The following is a 21,586-nucleotide window of genomic DNA, read 5'->3' on the forward strand; positions in this document are numbered from 1 at the left end:
CATGAAAGCATGACTTACCTAATAAATGTATATAAAAGATTAATTTTATAACCTCTTTTCTTCTTTCCAAGGCAACCTTTCTGATAATAGAAAAAAAAGTCTGCAGGAAGATATTTTAATTGGCGGACATGAAACGCTGTGTAATTACTATCATACTCAATTAGTAAATTGTTAGAGTTGGGGACCATTTTAACTGAAGCCAATCAGCTGGTGAAAAGCACTTTTTTTTTTTTTTTTACAATTTTACACAAAATGGTTAAGATAAATAGGCAAAGTTTTAATGAACGCCTTTATGGGCACTGGGAATTTCAAGGGCTCTTTAAGTTGTTGGCTGGGTGACCCATTTGGCTGTGTTTTCCCCAACTGATTATAGAAATCAACTAGTAAAAGCTGATATCCCTGTGGGAGACTGGAAGAAAAACGTGCTGACCATGTTTATAGAGAAGGTGCATGATGTCCCGGACATGAAAAGTATTGTGGTATCTGAAAGAACACAGTGAACTAAATGCACTAAATCTCTTTTTGTGCCAATGGTGACTATAACTTTTACAGCCAAAGTGTTGGACAGCAGCGAGTGCTCGTTACAAGCCACATGGTCTGGCTTCGAGAGCTGCTCGGAGTCACAGTTGTTACGGCTGTTGCGTGAGCGTTGGTGGTTTTGTGGTGAAGCTCAGCTGCACTCATTGCCTCTCTCACATCGTTGCAGCCTGACGCTGGTGTTATCTCACCTCGCAAGCTCCATGAAGCTTATCGGGCCAATCTGCTCTTGGTGTACTGGAGAGGAGAGTGCAGGATTATCAGTGCCTCCGATATTGAAAGATAAGACCAGGCTCCCGTTTAAACACTGAGGCTAACTGAGGTGCTAGCAGCATCCAGGAAGCCTGGGTCGGCCCTTTTTAATCTGCAGAATCAAACTGTAACAGTGAAGGACGTTTTATATTTATATATATATATATATATATATATATATATATATATATATATATATATATATATATATATATAAAATGACTGTGAAACCACCAGTCATTTAAACTTGAAATACCAACCTATTATATTTTCCTACCATAACCATGTTATATGTAATATGTTATACAATATACAAACTTTATATATTATTTATATATATATATATATATATATATATATATATATATATATATATATATATATATATATATATATATATATATATATATATATATATATATATGCTTTATCAATAATTTAAGTAAACCCCTCACATTTCAGCAAACATTTTATTATATGTTCTCAATAGACAATACTACAGAAATGAAACTTGGATATAATTTAAAAGTCTCCTCTAAAATAAGTCATTATTGTCTAAATAGCTGGCAACAAAAGTGAGTACACCTGAAGTGAACATGCCAGAACTGTGCCCAAAGTGTCACTGCCTGAATCCTCCTGGGCATGGAATTCACCAGAGCTGCACAGGCAGTTGCTGGGATCTTCTTCCACTCCTCCATAATGACATCATTGCGCTGCTGGATGTTACACATGGCGCTTCTTCACCTTCCACTTGAGGATGCCTCACAGGTGCTCAATAGGGTTCAGTTCTGGAGACATACTTGGCCACTCAATCATCTTCACCTTCCTCAGCAAGGCGGTAGTCGTCTTGACTGTGTTTGGAAGTTTGTTGGAAAACTGCCATTCAGCTATTCCTGAAGGGAGGGCATCATGTTCTGCTTCAGAATGTTACAGTACATGTTGGAATCTGTTTCCCTCTATGAACCGCAGCCCCTCAGTACCACAGCCCGAGACCATGATGCTACCACCACCATGCTCGACTGTAGGAAAAATTTTCTTGGTACTCCTCACCAGGGTGTCACCACACCTGCTTGACACAATCTGAGCCAAGTTTACCTTAATCTTTTTAGACCACAGGATATGGTTGAAGTAATCCATGCTCTTTTGACAGGTCTTCAGCAAACTGTTTGCAGGCTTTCTTCTGAGCCAGCTTAAGAACTGGCTTCCTTCTGGGACGTCATACATCTGTTTTTCAAAGGCAGCTTTTGCACCTGATGCACTTCTTTGATCGACCCTTTTGAGGCCTCTTCTAGAGTGAAACGTTCCTGGAAACCTCTGTATGACCCTGGCCACTGTACTGGAACTCAGTTTTAAAACGTTACTGATCTTTCAGTCTAGGCCATCTTAGTGAAGAGTAACAATTCTAATTCTCAATTCATCGTCAGAATTATTTGCCATTAGGTGCCATGTTAAACATCCAGTAATCTATATGAGAAAATTGCACTGAAATCTAAAATTGTAACTGCTTTAATATAAGATACACAAATTATTATAGCCCTGCCAAGCAGACAAAAACATGAACATGATGAATAGTACATGTGGCTTTGCACGGTTACATGACATACAGCTGTTATCAATTAGGGTGTACTCACATTTGTTGCCAGCTATTTCGGCAATAACGGCAGTATGTGGAGTTACCTTTAGAGGACAGTAAATCTGTACTGCTATACAAGCTGCACACTGACTACTCAAATATATCAAAGTTTCAATTCTAAAGTATTAACCCTTTGTGAGATACTGTATAATTAATCCATTTAACTAAACAGGAACATTATTACTGATGCACCACACGCTAAACTCTAGCGCGCTCTGGACAGGTAAACAAAGACGATGCAGCAGAATGGAGGAACAGAATTTATTTAAGTATATATATTTTATTTAATTAAAAAAATAAAATAAAAAAACCCTTACACACTCACTTGCTGGTTAAATACTATATAATGTTTTCAGACACACTTTACACCCAGACATAAGATCTTAAACTCAAGGATTGCCCTAAGATGACCTCTTGGTTAGGCCACATATAAAATCCCAAGAATAGCACTTTTGGTGCATGAGCTTTAACCTGAATTATTGCTATTCTCTGCAAGCTGATTATTTCCTTATCAGGAGGGTTTACTGAAATATTTCACTAATCCCGTCTCTGTGATGTCATGGCAGCACAATCTCTGTTTTACCTAGCAAAATAAATCAAGAACCAAGAGCAGAGAGGCAAATGTGTCACCAAACAAATGTGCGATACTGCTGAAAGAGAGCTGCGATTTAGCCCCGGCGGGAAACCGCGGGTGACTGCAAAACAAACAAACCCTTTCATTTTAGGTAATCCAGAGTCGTATATCTCTCCCTGATTCCATCACATAACTTGCAAGGTCCATTTCAGCAGGCCTTCTCCTCTGCTCTCTCTTCATCTTGGACCAGATCCACATCTCACCGATTTTGCCCTGAGCGCCATGACATAACCCAGGGCATGGCAAAATAAACGGACCACACTAAATCCATGCAGTAAGTGAGCACTTATTTATACACACATATGCGTATATGGTCCCGTGCCATGTCTGGAAACAATTATAGCTAATTATGTTGACCTGTTTGTGCGAAATGAGCTTTCAAACAGAAAGATTTTTCACATTTGGAACTGGTGATGGCAGGGTCCCTGGCACAAGATGCTGGGAAATAATGTGTAATTACTCACAAGACCCGTCTCCCTGTGTGCCGCAAGCTGTCAGGAGTACAAGCCTGTAAATAGCCTTAGAAAACAAACACGGCCGTCTCTGTCACACGACAAAATCAGCACTTGCATTCAAAATGGAATCGAATTAGGATGCGTGCCTTCACTTGATATTACCGGCAATAAGGGAAGGAGAGAAACGGCAATTAAAAGGAGCCTTTTAAGCACCACAGCTGCTGTAATGAATTCTCTTCTATAGGAAATGATTTGAGTTTCATGAATAACGGCAGAGTAAATATTAACACGAGAAATGACTAAATGAAAATGGGCTATTTATACACTGGTATTTACTGAGCGCCATAAACACCACATTACATGTATTTCATCACAGGTTAATTCATTACCGCTTACAAGAATTCAAACCAGTTTTATTTTATTTTTCTGAAAGACACATCATGACACCTTAAACACTCAAGCTCAATGAGTCAGCTCCTCGTGATTCACCCGTGCACTAACGATTTTTACATCACACAAGCCTGTCAACTGTTTTTTTTCTTTGTTTTGTTTCCCTCCCCCCACTAAATACAAGTTTAAATGTCATAGAGCATGACAAAACCTCAAGCTGGTCCTTATCTAATAAATACTGCTTTATTGCTTAAAGTCAGCTCATCCACTTCCCTGTTCCTGGGCATACTTTGGAAGAGGTCTGAAACTGAAGTTACTTGAACTTTAACCATCGTACATTCCAGCAGATTACGTAAAATCTCAACTGAGTCAGTAAAGAAAACCACTGAAACCAAGTGCGTTGAAAAATATGCCATTCAGTCAGCAAGTGGCAGCCAGACAAGTGCTTATGTAAGCAAATCATGAGAAGAATCCATGTGAAAGAATTCTCAAAGGAAAAGATAAACACCTCTAAGTTATCTTTTGTATCGCATTTGTGATCTGCTAGTTGATAAAAAGTAATTCTGCTTGTGTACCCTTATGAAACATAAATGGGGTGTAAACCACGGCATTGAGATTTCCGTACCTCGACAGCGGCACCCCCTCTAGCTATGCTGACAAAAAGCAGAGGCCAGCCCAGTGGCCAAAAGGTTACCGCATTTAGGCTGGCCCAAGCCCCTGCACACAGCCCTCATTTCCTGTCCTGGACACTCTGCCCCTCTCATAAAGCTAATAAAGCCCGTGGTTGTGGTGGGAGGCTACTCACTGGCCACACGGTGGGGGTCAGAGGCTGGACTGGTGGCTGCTTCCCATTAGCCAGGTTTCTCCCCAGGTGTTGCTAATGGACCTGAGCAGTGCCTCTCCGGGAGCTCTCACAACCACTATGGAATGCCTGGAAATGATCAGCACCCAAAGCCCAAGCGGCACACACAATGCTAATGGGACCAAAATGAAGCACAGGAAGTATTTTTGATAATCTTGTTTGTGAAGCATGTGATGACAAAGTCCGGTCCGTGAAGCAAAGCCTACGAGGTCTGCAAATTTTTTTTTTTTTTTTTTTTATGTACAGCCGTAGAAATCCCTCTAATTTAATTTCTAATTTAAAACCTAAATGACTTAAAAACAAGAAGCCTAAAAACACATAACACACAACAATATTATTTTTATTATATAATATATACACACACACACACACACACACACACACACACACACACACACACACACACACACACACACACACACAAAAATAAAAACACTCAATACTTTTAATTGTATGGACAAAAATATTGTTGCATTGCATGATATTCATGAAATAAATATTTACTGAAATTGTTTTATATTTAATGTTATCTTTACCTTCAACATATTAAGAGATAATATAAAACATTAAAAATTTTACAAGTCCAACTTAAATCCTTATGTTTTCCTCCTTTTTTTTTTAGCTTTTCTATTTAAAATGTTATGCGCACAGAGAACCCAAATGTAATCATGCCCAATTGCTATTCAAATCATTAACCCTCCAATTATAAAAGAACAGCATTATGGTGTCTAAATTTCATTCTGAAGAATGTCAACATTGACTCCTTATTTTTTCACTCCTTTGCTAAATGCTTAATATATTCATGTTTGCAGAACATCCTGTTCCTGTGTTGATTAACTTTTTCCACCATTTATTTTATATATATATATATATATATATATATATATATATTTATTAATTACACACACACACACACACACACACACACACACACACACACACACACACACACACACACATACAAGGATACATACCAATACAAATTGGTAATGTATTAATGCATTACCTTCACAGCATGGAGTAATGGAAACTGACCACTAACAAAGATAAGCAATCAGCAGGCACCTTTGTAAATGATCTTCAACTGGCAGCTTCCTTAACCTGAGCTCTTTAAGAGGAACTTACACAAGCATATCTACCATTTATTCACTTCACTGACCAGCAATAAAAATCGTATGGCGGTAGTTATGCTTTTATTCAGGGAACGGTGCAATGATGCCAATTATAGACTGGCACAACACCCTTGCACCAGTCAAGATGAGGTACTGAGCAAGCAATCTCTGTCACCTCAACAATACTCTGAAACATGATAGCAGACGATAAATAATAAACACTCACCTGTGTTGCTCCACAGCTTCGTTGTCAGGCAGTTCAGCACCACACACATTGCAGCGCTCATTTTGCCCGCCACGCCCTTCAGGTTTCATGCCAGCTGCTAGCTCACCCAACTTGCTAAAGAACTCCCTCTGGATGAAGCTCTGTGGCAGGAGGCTGCTGTAGGCGCTAAAGTCCATGGACATTGCCAGAGCTGGAGACATGTGCAGGGTCGAGGCCATGGAGGCAGGCATGGAGAGCAAGGCTTCACTCTTATGGTTGGGTGGCAGGCCATAGAGAGAGGCCAGGTGTTTCTCAGTCATACCAGGCATACCTTCCAGGATCATGTGGCCAGCTTCAGATGGGTGTTCTCCTCCCCCATCTTCACGGACATACTGTAGCCCACGGGCGCTGGTGATTACGCTGCTTCTAGTGGGGGTACCGGGCCCATCACGGCTCTTGTCGCCATCGCTATTGCGGTCTCCATTGCTAGAGGTGCTTGACTCCATGGGTCTGGGACTCTCACGACCATTAGAGTCATCCACCTGCATCATCTCGGTTTTGATCTCTGGCATTATAGAGTGAGGGTTTCCCTGGAGGCCCTGCTCAATGCCTAGACCGTGCTGCATGCTACTCTGCAACAGTGACTGGCCAATGCTCATCAGGCTGTCCACTGCAGCTTTAGTTGGGCTCATTGTGGAGAGACCGAAGGAAGTGGAGACAGATGGGCTCTGATCCACAACGCTAGACAGTGCCAATGATTGCTGGGCAGCAGTTACGTAGTCACTGTCCTCCATGGAATGCTTCTTGGAGCCGGCAGTGCTCCTGCCATGCCTCCCTTTGTGCTCGTCATCCTCCTCGGTACCGCCATCGTTCATGTTGACCTCCGCATCGTTCTCGTCCGAAGACTGGATGGTCTCCAAGATCTTCAGGCATTGCTCCTCAAGATACTCTATCTCAAGTATCTCTGCTGCGTACAGCAGGTCATCCAAGTCTTCCACTTTTGCTTGGAGTGTGGCAGTGTAAGCATACTCAAGAATTTGTTGAAAGGTCTTTGGCGAGAGAAAGTCAAGGGTATAATGCTGGCTGTTGCGGTGGAAAAGGATCTCGAACATCTTGCTGGTGCATGCCAGCACAGTCCGGTGAGCGTGGAACTCCTGACTGTCCACCATGATGACCACATCACACAGCGTGCCGGCCAGGCGCATCTGATTGGCCTTGTGCAGCAGTGCAGAGGGGTGGTTGGGGTTCTGGAGCTGTATCATACCCATTTTAGTCAGATCCATAACGCCGTCGTAACCCACCAGGCCAATTCATGAGTCTCTCTCTTTCCACTCAGCAATCTGTTCAGTTATCTTTGTAAACAAGATAAGGTGAATCTAGAAAGAGAGAGAGAGAGAGAGAGAGAGAGAGAGAGAGAGAGAGAGAGAGAGAGAAAGAAAAAAAAGAGAAGCCTTTGTTAAATATAATCAGGAATGTGTATTACATGCCCTTCATTGTTCAGAGTAACAAATTACCCCGGCTGTTGTTTTGTAATTTAAAATTCAGATTCCGATTGACCAAACCTGTAAGATACACACAAACTCCAGTACCCGGGTTCAGTAAATGCCCACTCTCACCAGATCTAAATCTCACAGCATCACATCAAACCAAACTACTGTAAATTACTACCAAGACAACACAACCTTTGTGTTCCAGCGTGCAAATCACCACCTATACAGAGAAAAGAGATAGTCAGCCCCAAAGCGAAGCCTGAAAATGTTGCATTAGCGATAGGAAAACCCTGCCTGTGATCACGCTTTTGTTTTGGTGTTCGAAGCTTGTCTCACAAAGCCCATCAACAGCCGCCTGAAATGAAATGCCATCTTATTCAGTATTCGCATCACAGAGTGGGACAAGGAGCGGAGCATGGAGGGTGAGGCAAGCTGTTGCCAGGAACAGTTGGAACAGAGGATGTCACAAAAGCTCTGAGACTGAGTGGCAACAACGTGCCCACCTAAAGCTGCTTTTTAAAACGTTAAAGCATTAGCGAGCGCGGTGCAAAGAGCACAAAGCACCGGGTGAATTAAGGATGGCTTTAAAAGATAACGCAGAATGAATCCACATATAGGCAATAGGGGACAAGGTTTCTAAACAAAAAGAGGTGGTTTAGGTGTTTGTTTTTATTTTGAGGGAGTGAATTACGAATTAAGAAATACATTTTGTTTCTTTATGTTTGTGATAAATTTAACATCAGGTGTCCCCACATGTCAATAATAAATCATTTTCAACCAGATATAATGACTACAGAATTAGTCACACCAAATATTTCCACATATTGCATGTAAATATTGCTGTTTTCAAAAATAAATATATTAACTTTTTATATAATGTGTGGAAACCTTCACTTAAAGTCCAAGTGAAATCACTGTTAATGTTGGGCTCGTTAAGCCGCATCCAATCAGAAACAAGATTCAACAATTGCCCCCAAAAAATCTTGCAAAAATAATTATTTTTATTTCATTATTTCACCAGTCTGATGTACAAAATTTCCTTCATCAACTTATAAATTAGTGTCATTTAAGCAGGAGTGAGTGTCGCGTGCGCCCGTGCGGAAATCTGCAAAAGCACAAAACGTTTTTTTGTTTTTTTTGCCCAATTTGCAAAAGCAAATAAACACTAAATGAAATAACAATAACACATCATATCGTGCATGGTCTGGAGTGAACATCACAAACTGCACACCATCAAATCAGCAATGGGGGTGAAATAACAGTCAGTGCGATCGAGCAGGAGCGCAAAACGGATCCAGCGCGCGCGCAAGAAAGAAATAATAATACAAAAAAGAACCCTTAACATGCACGCGCATAAAACAAGCGGCGAAATAATCAGATGATAACCTTTGGAGTCCTAGGAAACACGTGAGTCTTATATCGGAGCAATTGTGATACCACCGAGTGTGCAAGGCGAATTAAAAGCACCCATGCAGCAGATCGACTGTGGAGTTTGTTTTTTGTTTTATAGACGCTCGCAGGTGATTCGGGTTTGAAGCGAAATGGCAGCTCGTGACTGTTACACGAGTGAGCGCACATTATGAAACGTGTAATCAATCAGTAGGAAACGCGTTCAATTAAGCAGAGCCAGTTGCCGAGCACGCATCGTAAGCATCCACCATGCAGGAAGGTCTGCCCGGGGTGTCCGGACGCGCTCTCGTGCCGAATTATTATTATTATTTATTTATTTTTTTGTTGACACGAAGTGGGGAATAAATAATGAATTATGTGCGAACAAACAAAAATGACTCGTGCAAGGTGTTAGTTATTAGGATGTGCGCGTGCAAAGATGAAGATGGAGTGAGCAGGGAGATCTTCCTAACAGTGTGAACATTATTGCAATCTGTGCTCGGGGAGGAAACGCCGGAGATGAGCACCGACTGTAACGTGCGTGATATGCATCAGGTGCTTCACTGACACGCGCTGCCACTTCGACTCCAAAAGCTCAACTTCCTCGCGCGTGCTTCGCTTCTCTTCTTTGCTCTCCGTTGCAACACACTGGCGCTTTAAACCGCGCGAGCGAGGAAGTTGAGCTCGAAAGCGTGTTTTGTAAGCAAACACGATACGTTTCGTCAATCACTGACGCCAACGACACTCCGACCTACATTAACCCCCCTGCCCTCTCCCAAAAACACACACAATATTTACTCCAGTGTTCCGGTAAGCCGGGACCATGCCGAGGCGCGGTGCCTGTCCCCTCCCGCCCTCCGCGTACTCACCTGCAGGTCGTTTGCACGCGCCGCTTCCGAACACGGCTCTTATGGAGGAGACTCGTGCGTACAGAGCGCAGTTCACAGTACCCGCTCTCGCGCGCACTGACTCCCCTCCGCGCGCGCCTCAGCAAATCAACGGCGCGGTGACGTCAGCGGCCGCGCGCCTTCATTAAGCGCCTCGCGCACGAGCGCTGCGAAAGCGAGACACCTAGGGGGGCTGCAGGGGGGCTGCAGAAATCAGGCCCAGAGACCTGGGGTCACACATCCAGCTATTACACGAATTATTATGAATAATAATTTATTATTATTATTAATATTATTATTATTAATAATTGAATTATTATTATTGCATTTTTTTTATTCACCCATTGTGTATTTGGTTTATAACACATTTTATAAATTTACACCAAAATGTATATCATTCATATATCATCATCCTTATCATCATCATCATCATTGGAATGATGCAGGATTTATAATAAATACAAAAATCAATTAATCAATCTATCTCTTTATCTATCTATCTTGTTTGGATTTTTGTGGAGGTGGCAGCTCAGTGGTTAAGGCTCTGGGTTGCTACTCAGAAGGTCAGAGTTCAAGCCCTGGCATCGTCAAGCTGCCACTGTCGGGCCCTTGAGCAAGGCCCTGAACCCTATCTACTCCAAGGGTGCTGTATCATGTGCTCTAATCCCAGTTTTCTGATCATCTGGGACATTTGAAGGGTGCAGTATGTATATAATATTTTTATTTTCTTCTTGCACTAGTCCTTGTGGTTGAATATACAAAGTAAAATTGTTAAGTAACTCCCTAAATGGCATGTAAATTATTGTAATGTGCTGTAGACTAAAATAATTGATTAAATAAATGTGTTTAAAAATGTGCCACATGCATAAAATATGTGCTGAGTAGAAATTAAGTTTAGGACGTTTCTTCTTTTTTCAAACCATTTAAGTTTCTAACTTTAGTTGTTTAAATTATTTTCCAGATATAGTACGTGTGCTGTAAAATCCTTTCACACCTGTTACATTTCTCTTCTCCTCACCCACCTGTACGCAGTGGCCCTCCGACAGAACTGGAATGAAAAGTCTCTAGTGTTGTTTTTCTGTTTAGCAGGCCTGGGAAAAGTTTTACCCAGCTTCCTGTCCATCTGTCTTATTCAGGGATAAAGAAAAAAAATCATGACTATAATCTGCACATAATCCCAAGAAATTTCCCCACTGTGGGACGAATAAAGGTATATCTTTAGCATGGATGAACAAGATGCCATAGGCAGTATGATTATTCTATACTGTAAGTGACTGTACGTGACTGGATGTCAGTGCAGTCATGGTTTTTAGCACTTCTTTATGTTTCAGGCACATCGAGGCACTGACAGATGCTCACAGTCATGTCTTTGTTAGTGTTTAGCCACACCAATGTAATGAGCTAACTAAGAGATGGAATATTCAATTTATTGCCAATTTCAGTACAAAGTGTATTTTAACTGTACAAGTAGACATGATGCTGATTCATATTTAGGAGCAATATGGATTATTAAAAGAAGGCTCTTGGCCCATAAATGGCATATCTGTTTGCTGTCCTTGTTTTTAATCCACCAGTGACTGATACTGTCCAGATGAGAATACATTTTGCTTTCACTGTCCCTCACTTTTTTGCTTCTTTTTTTTTGCACAATAGGCAGAAAAGTTGTGAGATGTGAGCCTAACCGTTTACTTTTGAGCTCCTACTCTGAAAAGACTCTTTTTTTGACACTCATATAATCCCACTGGTGCCCTGAGACTCAGGTTCTGCCTCCACGACCTCTGACCTCTACCTCTGACCTTGGCTGGATTTCCTCCTGTACAAAACCCCCTTCTTTGTAACCAGAAAGGATGCCATTTGCAAGCCGGTAAACACATACACGTAAAGGCTACCTTTAATGTTATTACATTAGGAACCTTTAGAGGTTGTCAGGATTAATGGTGGACACACAGTGGTTCCTGAAATATTAGATGAAAAAAAATGAGAGGAGAGAAAGCATTTAGAAAATGAAATCATATATTATAAAGAAAGTTGAACTCAATATGCAAATCCTAAGAACCTTGACATAGCCTTCAGGATACATATGAGGTATTTTTTTTAACATATATACTCATAGTCCACTGAAAAACTATTCTTGTATTCCAATTGATTGCTGCTTTTGCTTCTTGTTACGTTAATAATAAGCAGAGAGCTACTGTCCCATAATCTGATGGAAATGTAAACCTTACCATGACATTGCTTCCAGTTCTTTCAGCATTGAACAAGTTACACAGTGTTTAAAGGAAAAATGCTTTCATTACTAAACAGAAATATTTCCTTCCATCAAGGCAACTGTTAATTGTGTTTTTACCACAATGTTTGTGAATTCTCCGGTGTGATTGGTGGTGGTGGATGGTGTTGCCAGTGTATCATTTACTATATACAGAAACTCTAACAGTAGTGCTGACTGTGATTCAAATCACAGGTTAATATGTGTGTGTGCTTGTTCTACTATATTAGCATTTATGTTTTATTTTACTCAGGGAATTGTATAATGGACACTTCACATAAATAGATGGTTTTCTGTAAAGAATCTTATGCTTAGCATTTTTTGGAAGCTAGGCAGTCAGAGGTGAAGCTGTTTCTTTATGCTTTCAAACACAAGAAAATCTTCAGGAAATAGGGCTTTTTTTTCCAGGAGCATGACTGCATCTCAATAACTTTAAGAGAGATAAAAAGGAATGTCTAGTAACAGAATGACTCTTTATAGCAGCCAAACAGGATGATTAACTTGTTTTACGGACATTCCACTGCAATAGCAATACATTCAACTTAAAATTGGTAAAAATACAATATGAAAAATAAATTGTTAGTCAAATTGGGAGGTATTACAGGAATAAAGCACTTTTTCCCCCCGATATGCTTGAGTTTCATCACACCAGCCACTAGTTGATAGTTTTCTTATAGCAGCACACCCCAATGTGTTTTATTCCTCACATAATTACTTCACCCTGCCTTTTTTATGTTTATGTTTAGAATCTCAGGAAAGGGTGATTTTTAATGAAATTACAATACCCTTTGGAACTTTAAATCAAGCTCAGATTGGCCCACCCAACATGTGACATCTGAATGAAACCAGACGTTCTCTACTCCAGCACTGGAAGAGAAGAATGGCCACAGTTCTTATTGTTAATGGGTTGAAATGGTAATGTTGACTGAGCAGTTTTATTTACTGAGTGTGTATTACCTCCAACTGCACCCCCCTTCCCCCCATTTCTCTCTCTTTACACACACACACACACACACACACACACACACACACACACACTTTGCCTATGCCTGTTTGGTCAGATGCCAAGGTGATCTCCTGATCAATACAGATCTGGTATCAGCAAGCAGGGGGGAGAGGAGCTGCCTCATTAACCCTGCCGCTTCCAGGTAACAAAAGTCTCCTAATCAGAGGTAGCTGACCCTACAATGGAGCAACACCTTGGACATTATGAGCCGCAAATACCAGTTACCAATTAAGTCTCTTATTAATCTGTAAGAGAAAAAAAAAAGAAGGATGTAATTATCCAGTAGGTCTAATTACACCTCTTAGCTCACCTTGTGAATATACAACCTGCTATTAGATTTAATGTGTCATAATGTGTTTCAGAGCCGCTTGATGAGAGGAAAGGTTGCTAAGTTCTCTGTAAATCTGAATCAATGCGCTCCAGTCAGGGAACGCTCGGAGGAATTCCAAATCCTCTGCAGAAGGAGGAGGTGGTAAAGGTGGTGGTGGTGGTGGAGGGGCAGGGCCACTTCGGTGATTGATGTGTCTGTATTTGTGCTTTGTTATTTGTGTCCTTCTAATGGACTGCAGATGCGAATGGTCTTGGTGCAACAGCTAATTGCCCATGTTTAGAACTGGAAAATAAACTGGAAAGACACAGTGATGTTGAACAGACAAAGTTATTTAAACCATGTAAAGAAAGCGAACAAGTGGTTTTTGTTTACAGGGCTCTCTCACTTTTTTTTTTTCCATCTCACTTTATGAATCCCAAAAGATTTCCAGAAAGTGTGAGAGAAAAAGAGTCCATTCCATTACTAAATGTTATTATCTAATCTTTAATCTTGCATCCTTCTTCATCTGATCCTTATAGCTCTTAGGATCACAATGCAGAGTTTACTGGAGAGATCACCTCAGTGTTTTTTCTCATTATTTGCTCATTAATCATTCAGATAAAGGCCTTTCGAAATACTTGATGTATTGCCTGAAATATTTGCATTTGAACAGATCATTTAGCATTCAACTAAAGTTTGTTAAAGATTATCAAAGAACCTATATTAATTAACAACATACCTAAAACAATACTGGATTATTTCATGAATTCAGTGTGTAATGCTACACAAACTTTCTGTAATTAAAATGAGAATTTCACCTATATTTTATATATAGATGTAAAATGTTCATCTTTCGTTATACAATAATAATTAAAAGAAAGATGTAACTAAAAAAAAAAAAAAAAAACAGGGTTGACATCATAGCCACAGCATGTTTATAATTTCATGCATAACAAAATATAAAAGAAGTGTAAAATATGTAAAGTATGAAAAGAAAATTCATGGCAAGGTTTTTTTTTTTCCCCATTTTCTTACGCTACCTTTCTTTTATACTAATGCTCAGACTAAACCTAGTAATTTGCATTTTAAATTGTCAGACAATGCACATTTTTATAAATAATATAATACAGTTTACATGTGATTTAGAGGTATAGATATGCTGTATTTGGTGCATTAAATAAATAGAAAATAAATTGAATAAAATTGCATAAACATTGCATTTGTCATAATCATAATAAAAATAAAAAAAATAGTGCATGCAAATACATTCTTTCCCTATATTTTTCTTACAAAAAAGTAAACCAGAAATTTTTCAATGTAATATAAAATATCAAATATGTTACCTTGAGCGTTTGTACATTCCTTTATCAGTTTTGTAGTGGAGCTACAGGTGTTAAAGAGACTTACACATTTATACCATTTCTACATAAGAATTGTATACTATAGTAGTCTGTATTAAATATAATCAATTAAACTTAAAATAACACTCAAATAAAAATTTTATAATTAGGCATGCTATGCTAGATGCTAAACTAGCAGCTCCTTAATGTTTTCCCATAAATCAAATCTATAATTGAAAATCATACATTTTATTGGCTAATTACATTTACTTAATTCAAATTAAGAGAATGTTGTCTCAAATAATTTAGCAAAGGTTTCACTTCACATGCCCAAAAATTTTTTTATTTAAAGTATGTCAAGCTTTATGTAAATCATAAAAATAAAGCAAATAAAGTGAAAAATTAATGTAACATAGACATAGAATACATACCTTAATGTTATGTAGGTTTTTGCACGTATTATTGCAGTTATTCCAGCTGCCTAGTTCAGTGCACCATGTCAAATGAGAAAAGATACCATAGACCATATACCATAATTATTTAGTTTTATTTTTAAGCTGCAAAATATGTAAGTACATTTGAATTGAACAATAAATAAAAAAATAGTGACCATCTTTGTCTCATTTTAGATCACTGATAATGCAAACATATGGCTGTATTGTTTTAGATTGTTTAACTGTATGTAGCAGTGAGCTCTAATGTAATTAAAATGACTTGTTTCTATGTTTTCATTGTATTATAAGTTTTACCGATCTATAAAACTGGATTGTTTAAATAGATTACAGACTAATGTTTTTAGTAATTTTTTTCTAAATATTATGAAATCATAAATAAGGGAAACCATGCCAAATTTTAATATAATACAGTTTGGTCTAATGCAACATTTACTTTTGGCCTACAACCCTCAGTAAAATAGATTTTTGGCCTTTCATAGGAAAAGGTTTAGGGACTTTTGGTCTAGTTGTATTGTCTGTGTCCATGGTGAGCTTAGATTTCTGGTCTTGGTTGACAGAAGTGGAACCTGGTATGATCTTCTGCTCTTATTGCAAAGCATGGTTCTGAGGTAATGTAAACTTCTTGTCAGCTTAAAACAGTTTTCCCACTCTTCTCTCTCATCAGGGCATTTGTACCTATAGATCTGAAGCATGTTGGCAGGTTTTTATTTTTACACCGATTGGTGCAAACACAAGATGCAGTCCTGCAGGAAAGTTACAGATCAAACCACTTTCTCTGGGACTAACAACCTGCCACAGTCAAATTTCCAAAGATCACATTTACCTTATTCAGATGTTTGATGTAAACTAAAGCTCTTGACATGAATTCATATTTTGCATTGCTGTGAAGATTCAGACATGCAGATTTTACAGTGCTCAACTAGCAGCTAAGCTTCCTCATTTTTTAACTTCATAGCTCAATATAAATCCTACAATTTTTTTTTTTTCGATGATAGACTCATGATGAGGAGGAAGTAATTTTTGCTGAATTGTCACCTTATGTGGCCAAAGCAGACTTTATAAAAAGTTTTTTGTACTGCTTGTGCTGGCCTTGTAGTGTGTATTTACTCATTAGATCAGATTAACTAGCTAATTAAGTAAATATATATTTATTTGATCTCCAGATCCAGATCTGAATTCACATAATTTTACGACCACATGATAGGCTAATTAGATGACTGAATTTATTATTTAAATAAAGTAGCTTGTGAGTATATACCATACTAGTATCCGAATAGTCAAACCATTCTTTGTGCTATACACTAAAGACATTTGGGGTTTGAGATTAAACATGTATATGTGACAATATATCAGAATTTCTGTTCGTAAAATTTACATCTAAATAGGTAAAAACTATAGAACATCATACCTTTGGTGGCAGACTGATCTGATCTTCAAGAGGGCACAGGTATTAAAAGTCAAGTCAAGAGGCTTTTATTTTCATTTCTAACATTCACAATGGTACACAGTACACAGTGAAAATGTTCCTCCAGAACCCTGGTGCTACACTAAGCAAGATTGAGCTACATCACACAACATAGAGCTACATAAAGTGCATCGAGTGCAACTGGGAGCAAACAGACAACACAAGACAGTGTGGGACATATATACATAACACAAAATAGCGCCAACCAGTAAACCTACTATATACTTTGAATATAGAGTACTGTGCAAAGAGGACAAGACTATGAATTAGAGTATATGTAAACAAACACAGCAGTTGAGAGGTGCAAAAACAGCATGCAAACAGTATAATATGGTTAAGTATAAATAATAAATAAATAGTGGTGGAATGAATTGAGATGAGTAATGAGTGTGTGTTCAGTTCAGGTTGTACAGTTCAGTAACACACAGTTGTGTTTGAGTTTCAGTTTAGTTCTGTGTATTGAAAAGCCTGATGGTTCGCGAGGGAAAGCTGTTGCACAGTCTGGATGTGATGGCCCAAATGCTTCGGAACCGCTTTTCTGATGGCAGGAGGGTGAAGAGTGTGTGTGTGTGGGGTCGTCCACAATGCTGTTGGCTTTGCAGATGCAGTGTGTGTGGTGGAAATGTCTATGATGAAGGGGAGAGAAACTCTAATGATCTTCTCAGCTGTCCTCAAGATCCTCTTTAGTGTCTTGCGATCAGAAACGGTGCAGTTCCTAAACCAGGCAGTGATGGAGCTGCTCAAGATCCTCTTCGATGGTCTCTCGGTAGAACATGGTCTGGATTAGGGGAGGAAGATGAGCTTTCCTCAGCCTTCTCTGGAAGTAGAGATGCTGCTGGGCTTTCTTGGTGATGGAGCTTCTATGGAGCTGGTGTTGAGTGACCAAGTGAGGTTATCGCCAAATGAACAACAAGGAACTTGGTGCTCTTGACGATCTCCACTGAGGATCCATTGATGATAAGTGGTGAATGGCCGCTCTGTGCTCTTCTGAAATCCACAATTATCTCTTTGGTTTTGTCAATGTTCAGAGACAGGTTGTTGGCTCTACACCAGGCTGTTAAGTGTTCCACCTCCTCTTTGTATGCTGACTCATCATTCTTGCTGGTGAGACCCACCATGGTCATGTCATCGGCGAACTTGACGATGTTGTTTGAGCGGTGCATTGTTACACAGATGTGAGTCAGCAGAGTGAACAGCAGTGGGCTGAGCACACAGCCCTAAAGGGCCCCAGTGCTCAGTGTGGTGGTGCTGAAGATGCTGTTTTTGATCCGGACTGACTGAGATTGCAGAGGTGTTCAGGCCCAGTAGGCTCAGCTTATCGATCAGATGCTGAGGGATGATTGTGTTGAATGCTGAGCGTAAGTCCATGAACAGCATTCGTACGTACGTGTCCTTGTTGTCTTGATGGGTGAGGGCCAGATGGAGGGTTGTGGGGACGGCATCGTCTGTGGAACGGTTTGGATGATATGCAAACTGCATGGGGTCCAGTGAGGGTGGAAGCTGGGTCTTGATGTGCCTCATGAAAGAACTTCATCACAATGGTGTGAGTATGAGGGGACGATAGGCATTGAGGCAGGAGACCAAAGACTTCAGAACAGGGACGATGGTCGTTGCCTTGAGGCACGTAGGAACAACGTTGCTGCTTAGGGAGATGTTGAAGATGTTAGTAAAGACATCCGCTAGCTGTTCTGCACATTTCCTAAGCACTCCGACAGGAATGTTGTTTGGTAGGAGGGGGGTAGTCTTTATCGCCTCCCTGTCATTCTGTACCTTAAACCGGGCATAGAAGTAGTTCAGCGCATCTGGGAGGAAGGCATATCCAAACCATCTCAATCAGGCCTCTCTTACTTTGTCCCAAAAACGTCCTACATGCGCTGTCCTTCTAATAAACGTATTTCTAATCCTTTCCAACCTCATTGCTCCCAATGAAAGCTCAACATCGTCAGCTCTGCTGCCTCCACCTCCACCTCCTGTCTTTTACTCAGCCCCACTGTCTCTAAACCATACAACATAGCAGGTCTCACCACAGTCCTATAAACTTTACCTTTCACTCTTGCAGATACCCTTCTATCACAAATCACTCCTGCCACTCTTCTGCACTAACTCCACCCTGCCTGCACTCTTTTCACTTCTCTAACACACTCCCCATTACATTACACTATTGATCCCAGGTACCTAAACTCCTCCACATTCTCCACCTCTTCTCCCTGCAACCGCACCACACCACTGCCCTCCCTCTTATTCACACACATTTACTCTGTTTTACTCCTACTGACTTTCATTCCCCTTCTCTCCAGCATGTACCTCTTCCTCTCCAGGCTCTTCTCAACCTGCTCCCTACTCTCACCACAAATCACAATATCATCCGCAAACATCATAGTCAACGAAAACCTCTGTCTGACCTTGTCCGTCAACCTGTCCATCTACAAACCACTGCAAACAAGAAAGGGCTCAGAGCTGATTATTGATGCTGTCCAACCTTTACCTTAAACCAGTCTGTCGTTTCTACTGCACACTTCAGTGCTGTTACACGGTCCTCATACATGTCCTGCACCACCCTCACATACTTCTCTGACACACCTGACTTCCTCATTTAATACCACAACTCCTCTCCCCGCACCCTGTGCCACAAACACACAATGCAACTCCTTCTGACCGTCTCTATTCTTCTCCATCAATATTCTCAAAGCAAATAATGCTTATGTAGTGCTCTTCCTGGTCACCTCTTCCCTCAGCCTTGTTTCCTCTACTCTTTCCCTATAACTTCATGGTGTGACTGATCAACTTTATTCCCTGTAGTTACTGCAGGTCTGCACATCTCCCTTATTCCTAAAAAACTCCTTAATTCATCAGGCATCCTCTCACCTTCCAACATTTTGTTGAACAATCCTGTTAAAAACTGCACTGCTCTCTCTCCTAAACATATCCATGCTTCTACTGGTATGTAATCTGGTCCAACCAACTTTCCACTCTTCATCCTCTTAATTGCTGCTCTCACTTTCTCCTTACTAATCCCATGCAATTCCTGCATCACCATCTCCACATTATCCAACCTTCTCTCTCTCTTTCATTTTCCTCATTCATCAGCTGCTCAGAATACTCCCTCCCTCTCAACACATTTCCATCTCCAACTTTTATTGCTCTAACTTGCAGCACATCCTTCCCAGGCCTGGCCAATCGGTACAAATCCTTTTCTCTGTCCTTAGTATCTAACTTCTCATACAGCTCTTTATATGCCTTTTCCTTTGCTTTACCACATCCCTCTTTACCTGCTGCTGCATCACCTTGTATTCCTGCCCTCTCATCTCTCTGCTGATCCCAATTCTGTTTTGCCAAACTCTTTCTCCTTATGCTTTCCTGCCCTTCCTCATTCCACAACTACGCCTCTTTGTCTTCCTTTTTATTCCCAGAAGTCACACCAAGTACCTTCCGAGTTGTCTCCCTTATCACTTCTGCAGTAGTTGCCCAATCATCCAGCACCTCTTCACCACCGAGCCCCTGTATAACCTTATTCCTGAACCTCACACTACAGTCTTCCTCCTTCAGTTTCTACCATCTTATTCATTATTCAGTCCTCACTCTCCTCCTCTTCTTTTTCACCTTCTTTTTCAGCCATCCTACAGACCATCATCTGATGCTGTCTAGTTACACTGTCCCCTGCCAACATATTACAGTCTCCAATCTCCTTCAGGTTTCATTTCCTACATAGAATATAGTCCACCTGTGTGCACCTTCCTCCACTCTTATACGTCACCCTATGCTCCTCATTCTTCTTGAAATATGTTTTCACACTGCAATTTCCATCCTTTTAGCAAAATCTACCACCACCTGCCCTTCCACATTCCTCTCCCTAAGACCATACCTACCCATCACCTCCTCATCACCTCTTTTCCCTTTACCAACATAGTCATTGAAGTCTGCTCCAATCACCAATCATTCATTCCTAGATACACCTTCTACCACTTCATCTAACTCACTCCAGAATTTTTCCTACTCCTCCATCTCACAACCCACTTGTGGAGCATAAGGACTGATGATATTTATTACCTTCAACTTCCAGCTTCATGTTTATCATTCTATCAGAAACCCTCTTCACCTCCACCACACTCTTATTGTACTCTTCTTTCAGAATCACCCCTACACCATGATAGAACAGTTTAAACCCATCTGCAATCTTCATGGCCTTACTCCCCTTATACTTGTTCTCCTGAACACACAAATGTATACATTTCTCTGTACCATCAGATCAGCTACCTCTCTCTTTACCAGTCATAGTACCAGCATTTAAAGTGCCCACCCTAACCTCCACTCTCCTACACTTCTCCTTTGAATGCTGTCTCTGTAGACATCTTCCTCCTCTCCTTCTCCTCCTTCGCCCAAAAGTAGCTCAATTTCCACCGGTACCCTGTTGGCTAACGATACCTGTGGTGGTCGTTGGTAACCCGGGCCTCGACCGATCTAGTATGAAAGTCTTATTCGTGATCCGCGTATTTGATGATGATGTTTTATGCTGAATGCCCTTCCTAACGCAACCCTCCGCATTTATCCGGGATTGGGACCTGCACTAAGAGTGTACTGGCTTGTGCGACCCTAATGGAGGCATCGATGGTTTCCAAAAAGAATTTTAAAATTGGTCAGATTTGACTGACCACAGAGCAGTTTTCCACTTTGCTTCAGTCTATTTTAAATTACCTTGGCCCATTAAAGACATAGCATTTATAGACCATGTTCGCATATGACTTGACCTGCATTTATGGATAATGTAGCGGTCTGTGTTTACAGTCAGTGATTTCTAAAGGTGTTCAGAACCCATGCAGTGATTTCCATTACAGAATCATACCTGCTTTTTATGCACTGTCGCCTGACAGGCAAAGGATTATGAGCATCTAGTATTGATT

General features: G+C 40.4%; 1 protein-coding gene and 1 long non-coding RNA gene across 2 annotated transcripts in view; one reads left to right on the plus strand and one right to left on the minus strand.

Moving 5' to 3' along the window:
- zbtb16a (zinc finger and BTB domain containing 16a) overlaps positions 1-10,083 on the minus strand; it is a 101,623-nt gene extending 91,540 nt beyond the window's left edge. Inside the window, exons 1-2 of the mRNA XM_046867795.1 lie at positions 9,829-10,083; positions 6,102-7,456 (exon numbers count right to left, since the gene is read on the minus strand). Of these exons, the coding sequence (XP_046723751.1) occupies positions 6,102-7,363 (1,262 nt within the window). The 5' untranslated portion in view covers positions 7,364-7,456; positions 9,829-10,083. The remainder of the gene's footprint in view (positions 1-6,101; positions 7,457-9,828) is intronic.
- A 1,738-nt stretch (positions 10,084-11,821) lies between these two features.
- Positions 11,822-13,541, plus strand: LOC124397652. Its single transcript, XR_006927944.1, has 3 exons — positions 11,822-11,931; positions 12,859-13,027; positions 13,481-13,541. It is a non-coding gene; the product is annotated as an uncharacterized LOC124397652 (long non-coding RNA).
- Positions 13,542-21,586: the final 8,045 nt, after the last annotated feature.

This window comes from Silurus meridionalis, chromosome 15 (assembly GCF_014805685.1).
Source record: "Silurus meridionalis isolate SWU-2019-XX chromosome 15, ASM1480568v1, whole genome shotgun sequence".
NCBI lineage: Eukaryota > Metazoa > Chordata > Actinopteri > Siluriformes > Siluridae > Silurus > Silurus meridionalis.